General features: G+C 40.7%; 1 protein-coding gene across 9 annotated transcripts in view; it reads right to left on the reverse strand.

The window, feature by feature from the left end:
* Window positions 1-17,046, reverse strand: part of AGRN (agrin) — a 3,161,231-nt gene that overhangs the window by 1,655,182 nt on the left and 1,489,003 nt on the right. The window contains exon 1 of one of the 9 annotated variants that reach the window (XM_044063088.1): window positions 9,232-11,186. The exons of the other annotated variants lie outside the window; for them this stretch is intronic. Within the exon in view, the coding sequence (XP_043919023.1) occupies window positions 9,232-9,394 (163 nt within the window). The 5' untranslated portion in view covers window positions 9,395-11,186. Of the gene's footprint in view, window positions 1-9,231; window positions 11,187-17,046 lie in introns of those variants that run through there. 9 annotated transcript variants of the gene reach the window in all.

Consider the following 17,046-nt stretch of genomic DNA (forward strand, 5'->3'; position numbering starts at 1 on the left):
GTTTGCCTGTACTTCAGAGAAGTATATGCCAAACAGGAGGGGCCCCTGGACAGAGCCCTGAGGCACACCACTTGTTACTGGTCTGGATTCGGACATAGATACCGCTACTCTTACTTTGTGGGATCTGTCTGAGAGCCAGTTTGCGATCCTTCTTGTGATGTAAGGATTTATGCCCAGGTTGGTGAGTTTATCAATAATACCCGAATGGGGAATGGTGTCAAATGCTTTAGCAAGGTCAAGGTAAGCCATGTGTACCTCCTTTCCCTTATCTATAGCCTGAGTAACTGTCTCAAAGAAGTCCACCAGGTTCAGGAGGCATGATCTGCCCTTGACGAAGCCAAACTGTGTGGGGTCAAGTGTTTTGAGGTTCCCAATCTCTCCATTTATGAGGTCCATAATGATTTGATCCATTGCCTTACAGATCAGACTGGTCAGGCTTATTGGTAGGTAGTTCCCAGGGTCGGTTGGACCTTGGTTTAGAGTGGTCATTTCTTTGCAGTTGTTTAAGTGGTTTTACAAAGCACTTGTGTTTACTTCTGCATAGCTGTTCATCATTCATGTATATTTCTAAAAAAAGGTGTTCATGTTTTCAGGGTTAAGGGAGCTTTAAAATTACCTTTGCTATCACTTAATAGAAAGTATCTTGCCTTAGAAAAAATCTTTACAGTTTTAGGGTTTGACGGGTGTACTACCATTACATTTATTTCAAAGGAGATTGATTTATGATATGATCTTACCAATGAGGACATTATGCTGGGGGGATGGTGCGACACTACCCCATGTTGTGAGTACTATGTCAATGACATTTGAGCACCTAGTGGGATTGCAGACCAGCTGCTCCAGGACATTTGCATTGAAAAGTTCAGGAATCTGTCAGCCTACATGTTAGTAGTCATGTATGTTTCCCAGTTTATGGTGGGGTTGTTAAAATTGCCCAAGAACAGTGTGTTAGACTGAATGGTAAGTGATTCTAGTAACTTCAGGCATGCTGAGTAGTTTTCAGGGTTCATGGTTGAAAACCTGTAGCTATCAATGATATGGTGGTGGACTTTGCCTGTGGTCAGTTGGACATGGAGTAGTTCAAGACAGTCATCCTGCTTGAGCAACCTTGAAGTGTAATTTTTTTTTTATGTAAATGGAAACACCTCCTCCTTTCATTTTTTTCTTTTCCAGAGGATGGTCTGAATTCCTGTTGCAGAGACTTCCCATACTCTGGAACAAACTACACATTCATATCAAGCAAAGCTCCTTATTGGCCCTCTTTAACAAAAACCTTGACGACTGGATGGGAAATAGAAAATTCAACCCGGGAATCACTTCTGTGATACTGCTTGACAGGGGCACAGGAAAATAATTTTCTTGGGTTGTGAAAGCCAGGGAACCCTTTTGGTTAGCCTTATATAGACCCCAGGGCTGATAGCCTAGTACCTACCTATGAACCTATGTGTGGTAGGCTTTGTAGCCTTGCATTGCCAAGATGCTTTCTGCAGTCTTCAACTGTGTCTCAGTAATTGCACAGACTTCAGGATTCTCCAGGGTGAGGAGAGCTTTCAGGGCATGCAGTTTCTTGTTAACTCATTCCCTCCAGTACAGGTTCTTTGAATGTATAACTTTAAATCCCAGTGGGTGTGGCTTGGGCCGTTAAAAATGAAGCTATCACTTTACAGTTGTAACAAATACTCATTGACAGAAGTCAAATATTGATACAGTTGTGTTTGCCATCATGTATACTTCAAGATAAAATATTCTGATACCTTGTATGCAGCATATTTTTGGAATTATTAATGCAAATATGAACAAGCAATATTTGACGCCTAGAGGCACAGTAGGAGGTAACTGCAGAAACGCCTGGAGGCATCACTCGGCTGTAGTGAGTAAAGTCTGAGGAGTAGTACTTTCATCTTGGCATTAGAATAATTTATTACGTTGGTGGGTCTGTTGGTTTGACACTGCCTAAAAAAGGCACTATGGGGGACCTCTGAAGAAGCCTATATGTTATACAGGCGAAAATGCTTAGTTGTGTTAGTTTTGTGCAATAAACGGGATTCCAGTTTATCAGTTTGGTTGAGAAAAGTGTTTTATTTTCTTTTTGGCTAAACTGCCAGAGCATTCATGAATATTACTAAAAATAAACCCGAGAGGTTAGTCACTTTTCTGGGTAGATGACAAAAGGGGCGCAAGTAGAAAATATTTGTGGTCTAACTGTTGGCCAAAGGATGACAGAAACAATGGTCTGAAAAGTAGCACTACTTCATCGGGGGGGGGTCGTAGATGAGGACTGAACTGTTGCAATGCTCAGCTCCAGAGTGGTTGTACACAAGTATCAACATGAGGCCCTAAGCTCTTAATTATTGTGCATGGTGCTACTACACACATCTACGTGTGGCAACAAAAAATGTGGCTCATGCTTGGTGGTATAGCACACAGTTATGTGTCCACAAGGAAATGTGGCTCATACTTGGAGCTACTGCACACAGCTATGCTGGCCACAAGGAAATGCGATTTTTACTTGATGCTATTACTTACAACTATGTGTGGCCCAAAGAAATGTGGCTCATGCTTAGTACAACTGCATACAGCTTTGGGGTCTCAGACAAACATATGCACGTATGAAAAAAAACCCCACAAAGCTATGTCTGAACTGCCCAAGTGTTGCAACTAATAAAAGAAAGAAACTCTGTTACTAAAAAAACCTGGAAACTCATTTAATTATTCCTGAAAGAGTACATTTTCATGTCCAAGGTGATGCTTGATCTTTCACTCTGGAATTCATGACTTCTCCTTTCCATGTCCTCCTTCAGTTACACTTCCCTTTAATGAATTCATGGGCCCAAATCATTTCCTCTCTGTCCCTTCTGTCCTACAATAACCCTAGCCATTTCAGTCTCTTCTCCTAACGGTTTCTGATCCATCCCTTTACTCACTGTAATGGCCTTTCTCTACACACACACTTTGTTTTCCTTTTCTTCTGGGGACACCAAAGTTTTTCCTTCAAAACATCTTATTTAGGGTTATGTTTGCACTGGCACAAAAGCAGTGGAAATAAATGGGACAAACAACATGACAGGGTGTTTGGAAGGCTGAATATCCTCAAAACAAAAACACGTGAAGAATACTGTAGATTAAGTGCACAAGTATGCGTTAACTTCTCATAGCAAACAACAAAACTGGGAAGCCTACAAGTACTGTAAACCCAGAAAAACATAATCCATTTATGACGGGCTGTTACTTATAAAGAAAAACCCTGAGGGACATTTCTTCAAAGTAAGTTTTATATTGAACTAGAACTCGTGTATATGGTTCTCTTCCTTTGGCAGCAAATTATTTAAATATAACAAGTAGTGTTTTTAAGATTGTGAACTTAAAGAAATGTATGAAACATAAACATGCTTTGGAAAATAAGTCACTTCTCCCTTCGTGAGTATATATATTTTGATAGCACATCTCCAGGGGTTAGGTAGATATTTTTCTTTATTAGGCTGTTTAGTGAGTCACAGCATCCGTCTATCTTTGCTGCATCTGACCACTTACAGCTAATTCCAACACAGCTAATGCAAAATGCACACACACTTCAAATCCGTTACTTTACCCCATCTCTGACAAGACTACTTTTAAAAATGCTTGGTGCTTCAGAGAAATAAATATTTTACATAATAACAAATACAACAATGAAGTTAATTCATTGTAAATTTTTCTAAATGTGATTTATTGTTTGTCTCATAATTTAGCAAAAGAGTATCAGTTTCTCAATATTATCAGTAATGTAGTTGGACAGCCATTCAAAGAGCACAGTTTCCTGACCGATGCTTTTGTATGTCACAAGCTATATGATTATGACTGCTCCTAGCTCTGCTATCTACAAGCCCTCCACTGCTGAAACACCTGAAGAAATACATTCAAAAGAAATTCGTGCATCATTTTCCAGACTACAAATCAATCTTAATTTAGGTGAAACAGGTTACCCGGTTTTAGCAACTACTCTATAAAATCAAGTGCCATGCTCACTAAGGGGCAACCTCAATGTATGCTAGTAAATAAACATTAATTTCTGTTGTTGACACTTAGCATTTACCACAGAGAAATCATAGCCACTCTTTAAACCTTTGCATTGGTGTGAGCGGTCTTCTGATATTCTCTGCTGAATTCTGAAGTCGGGTCAGTGATACAATGGAATGTAGCCAGACAGCTGCAGCATTCACCATTTGCATATATTTTTGTCTGGCAGTGTTTTATTCCCATTTATATACAGTTCCTGCATCTTAAACATTACAGTACTAGAACATATTCTACAAAACTAAAAACTTAAAATAAAAAACCCTAGGCAGCACAGAAAAGCTGAACAGCCATATTTTCGTTGACTCGAAAGCAGTTTGAGACAACCATGGTAATGGTGACCCATGAGCTGCTCTGACCTTAGATAAGTCAAATGTTAACAACAACTCCTTGCTGGGGGGGGGGGGGGGGTGCTAAGACATCTGTTGCATACTTGGTCTCTAGGTCTCATGTATAAAGAAAAGAGGGTGTCTCACAGTCTTCAACATACAAGTAAAAAGAAGCAGCTATGCTATATTAAGGAGATGGAAGTTTGTGAGATAACAGACTTCTCAGGTTAGCAACATGATGGATACAGGGCCCGGATCTTCTAACTCTTAAGTTGGTGCAAAAGTGTGGAGACTGGCAGCTAGATGCTGGAAAAATACCTATAATACACACAAAAGAAAGAAAGAAAAAGAAAGAAAAGTTGTCCTTCGTAATCAGCACTTATATCTGGCCTACATTATTCTAATATCCTGGTAACCCTTTTAATTTTTCATTAGAAAGTCATCTAAATGTATACAGGCACACAGCTTGAAAAAAAATGACAATACTAATGATAGCTGTATCAGTCTTGGTCCATGTATCAGTGTGAAAAATTATTTTGGAAATATATGTAATGAAGGTACTGCCATCTTCTTGAAATATATGTGAGTTACTGAAATTATAACAGCCGAAGAGCGTAGCTTTATGTTATCTGGTGGATGTACAAATGTCAGGGACTCCTGGACTTACATTATCACAGTACAAAATGCAGCCCTGTGTTTAACAATACTGTAACCTAGAACTCAGCCCCAGTTAACTGCTGGTTACGTTACAGGAAAAGAAATATGAATTCGAGAGTACAACAGTCTTTAAAATTTTAAAGCACCCAAGACAAAGCTTGGCTGTTGAAAAACCTTTCAGATTGGCAAATTCAAGCAACTCCCAACACTGCTTAGCTGTAAGCTTCATTGGTTCTGCTACTCTTAGTGGGGGTTAATCAAATTTCTGCAGCACGCCCCCACCAGAAAAAAAAAACTGTAAAGCATTCAAGGCTGCCCCTCTAGAAACTTCCCCAGTAACATGAACCAATTAGTGAACCACAGTTGGCAACACTCTGCAGAGAGAGCACTAAACTGCAGATAAATTTGCTCGATATAAAAGAGCCAGGTTTGATTCCAACAGCTACCGTCTGCATACCGTAATCTTAGTAAGCAACATAACCAACCTACAACTCTCTATCATGTAATGAACATCTTGCCTAGTTTACAGTAGTTCACTTTAAATAATGCCATAACTAGCTACAGATTCCTGTAGTCTTGGGTTTGATTCTCCCGCACTCCATTTGCCTCCTTTGAGGAAACGCTTTATGTGTCACAGATTGTTCTTTAACAGATACATTTGTGCTATGAGTTGGTTATTTATTATCCAGTAATTTTGGACGTAAGAAAAATGTTTTGCCATAGCACAACTTCATTTTCTATGCCAAATTAATTTTCTGTCTTTATCTGTCTCCATAACAGCTCAGCAACAGCACTGCATTGTTATAAACAAACAGCACCAGGCTGACGACCTTCCTTTCATCTACCAAACATGTATTTTTATGGAGCTATGTTATAATTTAAGGTCTATATACAATACAATACTGTATGATGCTCTTTTGTATATGCAACTGTCTTTTATGTAACTGCATTTCTACTTATTTTAATAAACACATATTATTCTCTGCCAAATGAAATGAGTGACATCTCTATACCAGATTTACAGAACTGTTGGGCCACCTGAAAAAAAAAGAGTCCTTCTTACATGTGCTTTCAACATCCACCTATAACATAAATATAAGAACTATTTACTTGTCCACTTTTAACTTTTCCACCCAGCTACATTTTTCTACATATATTCTTTCTTTTATTAACCCCTCTCACCTCAACACCAGAACAGCAGACCAATGAACTTGCACTGCATCCCGAACAACTACTCTTTCTATGCGGATTCCTTAATTTCTCATGTGTGTGTGTATTGTCGGTGTTTTGTGACACCTGTTTTCTCTCTTTTAAAATATAAACTTTCCTTTGTTTGTTTGTTTTTTTGCTACAGCTTCAGGGCTATGACTGAAATGGGTCCTCTTTGGAAAAGTCCACTACCCTTGTTAACAAAAAAATCAATCAATATATTAGGAGAAACTGGGCAAAAGATGGAAGATGGACATACAGCCATAGTGCTTAACATCCATTGACAATCCGTTCTTTGCCATCTCCTCACAATTTTTTTCACACTTCACAAAAACTACAATATGTACTACAAAAGAGTAGTTGTCAGTAAGGTCTACAAGGACACAACTTGTAAAAATTCTGATTAGAATGGAACATATATCAGTCATAAATCTGTCTGCAACAGGTTCTGATCATCAGGACTGCAAGTCACTGCATCTATATTTTAAAAGCTCTGATTCAAGGACTTGAGAGAAAGGCTATCCCTGTTTCCTTATCTAAGTGTGTGTGTGTGTGTGTGTGTGTGTGTGTGTGTGTGTGTGTCTGCAGGTGTACAAGCAAGCAAGAGCATGCACGGACACACACACACACACACACACACACACACACACACACACACACACACACACACACACACACTGTTATCATTATAGCCCCAAGGCTCACAGTTTTACAAGTCCTATTTTCCTGAGTATGCCTTATGGCACAACAGCAGCAGAATATGCTGGTTTTTACTGCCAATTACCTGTGTTTATATTATACAGTTTATAAAGCTGTAGTTAATGACATCAGGCTAGATAAAGTAGCCAACAGACCACAGTGACACAGAATGGCAGCACAAGAACTAATACTGGCAGAAGCCAACCACTGGATGAGATGTTAATGAGCTGCTCCCTGTGCCCACAGTACAGGGTTTGATTCCTACCACTTACATTTGTCTAATCTGTGATTTGGAGCAAGTATCTTACCCAGACAGTGTTCTTGGGTTACCCCTGGAAAGGAGAAATTTATCTAGTAGGCTTATCTGGTCAACAAACTGGCAAAATAAAATTATGGTACAGATCTCAGGTAGTAGAGGCAACACAGATCTTGGTGTTACAGTACAACAGGGAGCCCACCCTGCTTGACTAGATGCATGCAATCTAAGCGTGACATGACTATGCATCAAAGCTAGGAAGAAAAAGATGATATTACATGAATACATCCTACCACTGTGCACAAGAGACACCCCAAAACTGCCAGCCCCAAAAAAGATCATTAAACTTTCTTCTGCACTAAGATCTGGATTGTACTCATTCCTGGTATGACATGTCGGGCAGCAAACCATGTAAAACTAGGGAAACCATGAAGAAACTGCTTATCTGGGGGATGGAACAGACCTGAATTAGGACCATCACTTGGGTGTCAAGAAATGTAACTCATTCACTGCTGCCCCCCTCCCCAAGAAAACACAAGGAGTTAGAAGAAAACTTAAAAAAACTTTGTATAATTCCTTTGCTACTCATTAGCAAATATTTCTAATTTTTTACAGCTGCGGCACCTTGTCCCTTCAGACTCTGAAGAGCAGTCCTAAATTAAGTACACAAGCAATTGTTACTAGTCCTAAAATGCACAATGATCCACTATCTGCATGAAGTATGTGAGGTGGAGGGCACATAGTACTGTATTTGTCTCTATTTGCAGATATCTTTTGTGTAGTACTTTAGTTTACTCATTTGTTAACCAGGTAACCTTATATGGCACTTATGAGGGGTAACTACTAGTTTAGATTCACACACTCTGCAAGTGGAGATGGTGAGAATCAAACCTTGGACTATATAATTAAGTTTCTTAGCCATTCGTATTCTTAATCTTCTGTGATAAACTAATACACCAGACACCTGATGGCTGCAATCATTGTGACTGCTCCCCTCTTTAACACCATCTCTTCAAATGCTCACTGTCATTGTTGCTACAGACAGGTGTGCTATAAAGTGATGCAATGTACACACTCTCTCCCTAATATGCCATCTACTGCCAGATCACTTCAGTGGCTCTGCTGGACAGAGGCACAGGGAACTAATCTAAGGGGGCAGCGAAAGTCAACACATTCTGGCTAGGCTTATAAATGCCTTCGGGCAGATAGCTTAGTACCTACCAAGAACCTATTGTGTGAGGTAACTGCTTTACTGATGTCCACCAATGGAGGCCACAGGTCAGACCAAGCCTTTGCATGTCCTCACCTTCTCTACTGGAGTATGTGGCAGGTTGTCCCACCATCACTGCACCTTCAAAATTGGTCTCAAACCCACGTCATCAGGGGATACTGAAGAGCTTATAGCATATTTTGCAGGAGATCAACAAGACTGATGTAGTTTACATGAAACAGTTGCCGCAAGCTTGGTCATAACAGAACTGACTGAAACTTAGCACTCACAGGCAACATAATATTGTATAGGAAAACACAATAATAATATTACAGTATTACATGGTGAATGTGAATGCAGACTCATTCCAGGAGCATTTACTTCATTAAAATTTAAAGTAACCCAACCCAGTATTTGGCTAAGCTATTACTAAAAGTTTTAAAAAACTATGTAGGCAGCCAGATCTGTTGTTTCATTAACCTTAGCTTCCAACTGAGTGCTATTCAGTGCCATGCCTTACAATTACCCAATCAACATGAGAGTTCTGGGAGTACTCCAGAGAAGCCCCCACACACACACACACAAATGTTACAGGCAAAAGTGGCTGTTTGCAAGCTCTTAAAAGCAAGAAGAAACTATTCAAAGCTGCAGGATAGCAGATTAATGGAGCAGAGCAACTCCTGAAATAGAAAATATTTAAGTCATAAACTCCTGTCAAGTAGATGTCAAGAACAATCGTGCAGTTACTGTGAAAATGAACAGCATGCATTGCATAAACCAGAAAGTGTGCTATGAAACAGCAATGCTGTGAAACCTACAGTTGTTGAGGAAGAGAAGCACAGCAAAACCCAGTGTCGACGTTGCAAGCAGAATAAGGCAGATGTTACAAGGTATCATAAAGTATCGGACGACCAGAGACACCTTATGCTGGTACATCCTGTCCCTTTCCAAAGGGGGAATGGGGTACTGACAGCTAGTCATGCCACAAACAAAAGTCTATGCACTGTTGCTAAAACCCAGATGACCACAGTGACAGAACAAGGTAGGTAGTGGGGTAATACCCCTCCAAATACGATTCAAGCCCGAATGTAAATTCTCTTAGATATTAAATCCATGACCGTTTTTCCAGTCTTGAAGTCTGCACCTAAAGTACGGGAATAAAACTGTCACAGGAGGGCCCATACTTTCTATCACCTGTATCCATAACCATGCGTGGCTAAGTTCATATCCACATGGAGTAAACCCATTCCCATTAACATCTCATATATTCCCTTCATAGTTCAACTAGGAATGGCATAGCCTGTTTTTACATGAAAATCCTGCTCCCATATCAATCAGTAAGGTCCCTCAGTTATTCCTTGGAAAAAAAAAATAGCACTGTATCACATTTGCAGACCACAAAAAATAATGCCATGCACTGTTTCTTTAAGTCAGAGATTCATTGCTGCCGCCACTTGTGGAAGGTTCTGCTGTAATGACAGCGAAAGGGTTACAATAGCTTCCCAGGGGTTAATTGTCCATAATAAATCTGGCCTCACAATGAAAAGCCGGTATTAGGATAGCCTTTGTTGGAAGTTTCTTAATGCACAGCACTGCAGCCCCCCTCATTCATTTTTATTCCTCTCAAATTAGAAATCAGCACCAGTTAGATGAAGAGGAGGGGGTAAGTGCACAGACTAAGATATATCTTGCCTCCTCCCCTCAACAACACAAGGGCAGTGGTTTTTGGATCCAAACAGTCATGTGACCTGCTTTAGTACATTTCTGTACCACCCTAAAGGCCAAAACACCAATCCACACTTGGGGCTCCAAGCTTCTACTTTCGCAAGGGCAATTATAGTCCACAGCAAAGTAGCTTTTTCATAACTGTAAGCCATATGGGTTTTAACCAAAAAAAAAAAAAATTTCACTGATAATGCTTCCCCAGAGCCTTCTTGTCTTCCTTTTCAGAACAGCTTGTGAGAGTTGAGTTTTGCAGAAAACTTCTTGAAAAAGAACAGTACTTCCCTTAGAATATCTGGACTTTTAAATCCTACATACTTCAAACTGTATGACCCTGATTCTCTGCTGTTCTGTTTTTGGAAGTTCTGGTATGCCAACACTTACAAATGTGAAGCATTTACGGTCAGCTTATCTTTCTTTCCCCTTTTCTTGGTCCTGTGTTCTTATATAATAGCTCAGCAGAAAACACTTTACCGGTATAAGTTAACACAGGCAACTGTGTTCCATTTTTCCCAAATGCTGTTGCTGTACATATCCAAGCAGAAAATACATCAAATGAGTGCTCCTTTATACACTAGACAAATAAAAAGAGAATGCAGTCTGTCTTATGAATCAGATGTGTTGCCTTAACTGCCCAGTTGCTCACTAAGTTTGCAAACAAACTTAACAAGGGGTTCCATGGTTTTGGGGATGGTGGGAGTACCGCCCACCTTCTTCCTCAGACATACATTATGAAATCCTTCAACACTGCAGGTAGTCCTTGTTTGCCAAGATTCCCCATTTAATAAGAGTGCATCAAGACAGAACCCTCAGGCTCAATTCAACAGTGCACTACAACAAAAGAGTCCTGCAGTAAGTATTCATAGCCGTGCAGTCCCCGGTCCTTTTCCGCTACTCTGCCAGCAGAGAGAAGAGAAAAGGCAGCCTTCTAACAAAGAGCAGCATACTTTAGGGAATTCTATTCTCAGGTTCCTCCGGGAGTAGCCAGTGAGAGAGAACACAAAGAGAGAGCTAACGAGAAAACATCAAGACCTGTTTCCAGCTCACTGTTTTCCTCACTCTGACTCTCTATAAGAGACAGAATAAATTAAGACTTAAGGAAATAAAAAGCAGCAAAGTGTCAGTGACTTCTTCAGCAAGGATATTCTTTTTTATTAAAATCCTCTTAGAACACACAAAGAAAATTGCTTCCTAATTTTTTTTTTCAGTGAGACACAAAATAGAACAGCTTGCTGGAAAGGGGGAAGGGTGAAAGGCTTACTCTGTGAATTCTTGCTTTACCTCCACCCACAGCTCGATTGCTACGAGTCTTCATCATTCACAGAGAAATATGAACTGTAGGTGCAAGGTGAATTCCTTTCCTTGTTCAAATGAAGCCAATTATAAGAAAGTATATTCCATTTACCAAAAAGAAAAAAAAAGTGAATGATGGAAAACCCCTGTGAAATCAGTGAGTTTTAAATTTATCATCCCAAAATATATACACTAATGTGTGCAGCTCGTCGGCTCACTGTACTACATTCTAATTCATACTTGCGTACCTTTCTCTGCCGAAAGGTGCAACATGATGTGTGACAAGTAGGTAGCATGTGTGACATGTGATAAAACTTGACACTGGAAACGTAAGTACTGTACAAACCATACATACGTTTGTAGAACAGTCTGCAGACTGCAAAGCATCATAACTTATAAATGTGTGGCGTGCAAAATTGGCTTCTTCGTGTAGTATAAAAAGGTTTGCATACTTCACAATGTGAGACCGCTCAAAAGACACATGTATGTTTTCTCCAACTTAAATTACAATGTGACTTGAAGGATTAATCTGCTATTTACAAATACTGTTTTCACTTACCATGTGATGTGCATATTACACAGGTGTACAGATTCAGTTTTAAGAATGATCCCCTGAATGAGGAAGGGCACAGATGACAAGACACAGGAGGCAGAAACATTTTCTGTCATAGTGTGATTCTCAGTCAGTTAATTACAGGCAAAATAAAGACCTGTAATCTCAAAATGCTACATGGAAAACACATTTTTTTCATCTAATTTAAGTGGTAAAATAAAAGTCTAATTTTCGGTGAAACTCGCTGGAAATGGAGGGGGTCACTTACATTCAAGACTGTATAGTATAGCCAGGTCAGAAACTATACATCTGCTGTCACTTTCACAAATTACAATGACATATACAAGGCATGATCTTATTTTAATATGATACTGTACCAGCACAAATGGGAAAGTAAAGGCTAAAAAAAATGTCTCCTTGCTTTAAATTTATTCGCACTACCAAATGTGAAGACGCTTCTTACGTTTGCTGATGTCTGCCTCTCGCTAATTTCACCGTTTGCAAGGGCTGAGACTCTTTGAAAATGTCAGACTCCTTTCTAAAGAATGTGCATTGTGCCAGCAGCTGTAGAAAAGCACAGAGATGAAAATCTTGTCTCGCACATGTGTACTCTCTAGCCAATAAATCCCTCATCACAAGACGGACCCTGCTTGAGAATTTACTTTCTGAAAGATGAGCTGCTCTTAGTCAATATGGCTCTAGAGCTAGAACTTTGATGTGTTTCGACTTCACTGTATTCTAAACAAATGTAGGATTTTGCCTTAGTCAGCCTTGTAACACTTTTCTAGCTTCAGTCTATAATACTGAGTTCAGAACACAGGACTAGTCATAGAAAATTTACTACGTAACAGAGCGTAAAGTTTGTAACACATCTCCTCTCCTATACCACCTGCAAAGCCTTTTGGGACTTCCTTATGCTATACCACGTTATTCCATGTATTACACCCTTTACTGCTCTGCTCATGAGAAATGGTCATTTTATTAATATTGCCAATACTATTTACTAAGTGACTAACTGCAGTTGTTTATTTACCTTTATTTGACTGGTTTAGTTCTACTAGGCCAGTGGCTTCTTTTCAGGGGAGGCAAGAGGTAGTATTTCCTACTTACTATGGGAAATTTGGCCTTAGCACCAAAAAAATTCCCCCTACTTTTTAAATATATGGTGTAGGATCTTTTAAAGCAACCTGATCTACCTTAAATCAGACAGATGGGTACTTAAATTAAATCTTATCCAAAGAACGGCACATTCAGGAAAGAAAGCATCCCCCTCCCCATGTTGCACTGCAGTGTCAGTAAAGGAAAAATTAATTAAAGCACTTGTAGCAGGAATGGAACCCACAGCTTTCTCACTGTTTAATCTTAAAGGCACATGCACTGTTTTGAGCTACTGCATGTTATAATGGAAACAATAATGTCTGACAGTTGGAGCAGGTAGTCAAGACTGTTAAGTGTAGTTGCTGTAGTACAGGGTTTGACACCCACAGCCCTCATTTGCCTACTGTACTACAGACAAATCCTGGGTCCCCCTCTGAAATGGCACTGTGGGCCTACTGTACAAATAATCTAACCAGAACCTCAGAAAACACATAAAAATATATACAAATGTCACTCGTTCTGAGCACTTATTTTCAACAAAAGCAACAAATAAATGATGGATCACTTAAGAACCACCTAGTCATGCTAAAGCTGGAACTGAACCTTATTGGACCTGGCTTTACTGTGAGTCAAACAGGCATCAACACCAAATAATGTATGCCACTGCATTCCAAAGTAGCCTTACCCATCTGCCACTGCACTAAATGCTTTGTCTGATAAATATGCCACAGTGTGATCTTAGTTCTCAGCTTTACACAGTGGCCCAGACAAAGTGTACCTGTCCAAAGGTTCAACACTTGCTCTACCTTATATTACTCTAACTGCAGTGTTAGAGATTGTCTGAGGATATCATCTGGTCCTTCTGTTTCTCAACAGGATAAAAACAGTGTCACCTTCGGATAAACCTCCTGAATGAAGGCACCACTGTTTCATGGCAAGTGGGCCTCTCTTAAGTTAGGCTAACATTCAGGTTAAATTACAAGTGACAAATATGATGATGATGAAGCACACATTCTTACAATGTTTCATAGGTTCATAGGTGTGTACTAGGCTAATGGCCCTGGGGCCTTTACAAGCCTAGCCTATAGGATTACCCTGGCATCGTGCCACCCGACCTTAGTTCCTAGTGTCTTTGTCGAGTAGAGCCACTGGAGTGATCTCCGGGGTGAATTTTCTATTTCCCAACCACTCGTCAAGATTTCTCTTGAAGAGGGCCAGTGAGGTGCTCTGCTTGACATGTATGGGAAGTCTATTCCATAGCATAGGCAGTCTCTGGTTATGAACCTGTCCCTCCAGCAAGTTCTGTTGATTGTGGTAATGAGGTTGAAGTCTCTGGAGTGTGTGGTGCGTAGGGATTGGGATTTGTTTAGATGTAGCATTTCTAATAGAGCTGGGTCAGACAAAGCTTTGTAAGTCAAGCAGAGATTGCCTCCAAGTAGGCGATATGAGACAGAGAACAGTTGGGAGTTTTTTGAGTCTGTCCATATAGGACAAGTGTTTAAGGCCTAGGATCCTCTTTGTGAGGTACTTTTGCAGCTTCTCCAGTTGTTGCAGGTGTCTAGTGAGGTACATGCCAAATAGAGCATTGTACTTGATGATTGGCCTGAGGGAAGAGTAGAGGGAGACAATGACCTCTTTCTTCCTGGATGCAAAACCGTTAGTAATGAGAAGTGCTACATAGAAGGACTTTCTGACCACAGTGGCAATGTGGTGGTCAAAAGAGAGGTTGATGTCAACCTGTGTTCCCAGAGCTCTTATAACACCTTCTGTGTTCAGTGGACTACCATCAATCTGGTAATTCGAGAGAAACAGGTTTTTCTTAAGGGGGATGATGATCCATTTTTTGGCATTGAGCTTAAGGCCATGGTTCTGACACCAGTTGTTAGTATCATTGAGGCCTTTCTGTATGATGTCAACATCACTTGTGGAGTTAATAATAGCTCCCAACTTGCAATCATCTGCGAACTTTCTCAGCCAGAGTCCCTTCGTTTTGGCCTGGACTTCGGAGAAGTAGATGCCAAACAGGAGAGGACCCAGGACCAAACTCTATGGGACTCCACTCGTGACTGATCACCAGTCTGACTTGGAGTCAGCTACTTTCATACTGTGGGTTCTATCTGTGAGCCAATTTGCAACCCACCTAGTGATATAGGGGCTGATGCCTAGCTTAGTGAGTTTTTCCTATGATTCCTAAGTAGGGAATGGTATCAAAGGCCTTGGCCAGATCAAGGTAAGCTGTATGAACCACCTTGCCTTCATACACAGCTCTGGTGACTGACTCAAAGAAGTCAACCAAGTTGAGCAGGCATGATCTACCCTTCACAAAACCAAACTGTGTAAGATCCAGAGTTTGGAGATTCCCTCTATCCTTGTTTATTAGGTCCATGATGATGCGTTCCATAGCTTTGCATATCAGACTTGTCAGGCTAATGGGGTGATAATTCCCAGGGTCTGTAATCGCTTCTCCTTTGTGGAGAGGGATGACTGTAGCAGTGCGCCATTTGGTAGGGACAAAGCCTGAGGTGATACTGTGATTGAACAGGGTGCACAGCTGAGTTCCCAGTTCACTGTGTAGTTCATGTAGAACACAGCCAGGGATACTGTCAGGTCCCATAGAAGCTGTATCCTTGGCCTTGGACAGTGCTGTTTTAACCTGTGCAGCAGTAATACTGGGTGCCTGACAATCTGCTAGTATTGGGATTGTTCCTTTAGGGGGGGTAAAGTTAGCACTGAATCTGTCGGACATTATACTGGCAATATCTGTTAGCTTGCTATAGAAGGTACCATTGTGCAGTAGCTCAGAGCAAATCTGGGTATTGCCATGGAGATTCTTTACATAACTATGGAAGGCCTTGTGGTTGACTTTGCTATCTGCTGCAGTTCTGTTTTCATAGCTAGCTTTAGAGGATTTGATGAGGGATCTCAACCTTTTGTTGAGGCTGATAAGGGAGTTTTTCCAGTCCTGGGACTTCACCGTATTCCGCATCAATTTCCTCCTTCTGTTGTAGAGTTTGTTTATGGCAGGGGACCACCACATTGGCTTCCTTTTTTGAGGAGAGCATCTTGGTATAGTGAGATCCATGCATTTGTGTACGTGTTTGTAAACTGCACTGGTGTATGATTCAGCAGTCATGCAACTATTCTGCATTTGCATGGGTGCCGTGAAGTTAGCCACCTCTGTTTTTAGGAGCCCAAAGTTAGCTTTGGAGAGGTTTTTCATGTAGGTTACTTGTGTGTGTGTGTGTGTGTGTGTGTGTGTGTGTGTGGGGGGGGAATGTGGATTTCCAAGGTGATTTGTTTGCAGTTGGATCTAACCAGGGAGGAGCTGACTATTGGTGTAGAGCAACGGTCACGCATGTTAGTAATAACCAGGTCAAGGATGTTGTTACCTCTAGTGGGTGTAAGAACGAGCTGGTCCAGGGCACTGGAATTAATGAAGTCCAGAAAGCATTGGGCAAGTGTATTAATACATGAGTAGTTTTCTCAGTTAATAGGTTCATAGGTTCATAGGTAGGTACTAGGCTATCGGCCCTAGGGCCCATACAAGCCTAGCCAAAAAAATGTACCCTGGCTTTCGCCATCCAACCATCAAGATTTTTCTTGAAGAGTACTAACGAGGAGCTCTGTTTGACATAGATAGGTAGTCTGTTCCAGAGTATGGGAAGTCTCTGGGACAGGAATCGATCCCTCCAGCATGTTCTGTTTATTGTGGTGACAAGGTTAAGGTCCCTAGAGCGTATAGCTCAGAGGGATTGGGATTTCTTTAAGTGGAGCATGTCCAACAGCTCTGGGTTTGACATAGCTTTGTATATTAGGCAGAGATCACCCCTGAGTAGGCGATATGCGATGGAGTAAAGCTGTAGTTTTTTGAAATGGTCTGCATAGGGCATCTGTTTGAGGCCAGTAATCCTCTTTGTGAGGTATTTCTGTGGTCTTTCCAGTTGTTGTAGATGTCTTGTGAGGTACA

The sequence above is a fragment of the Protopterus annectens genome, chromosome 2.part1, assembly GCF_019279795.1.
Source record: "Protopterus annectens isolate FY-2018-M chromosome 2.part1, PAN1.0, whole genome shotgun sequence".
Classification (NCBI taxonomy): domain Eukaryota; kingdom Metazoa; phylum Chordata; order Ceratodontiformes; family Protopteridae; genus Protopterus; species Protopterus annectens.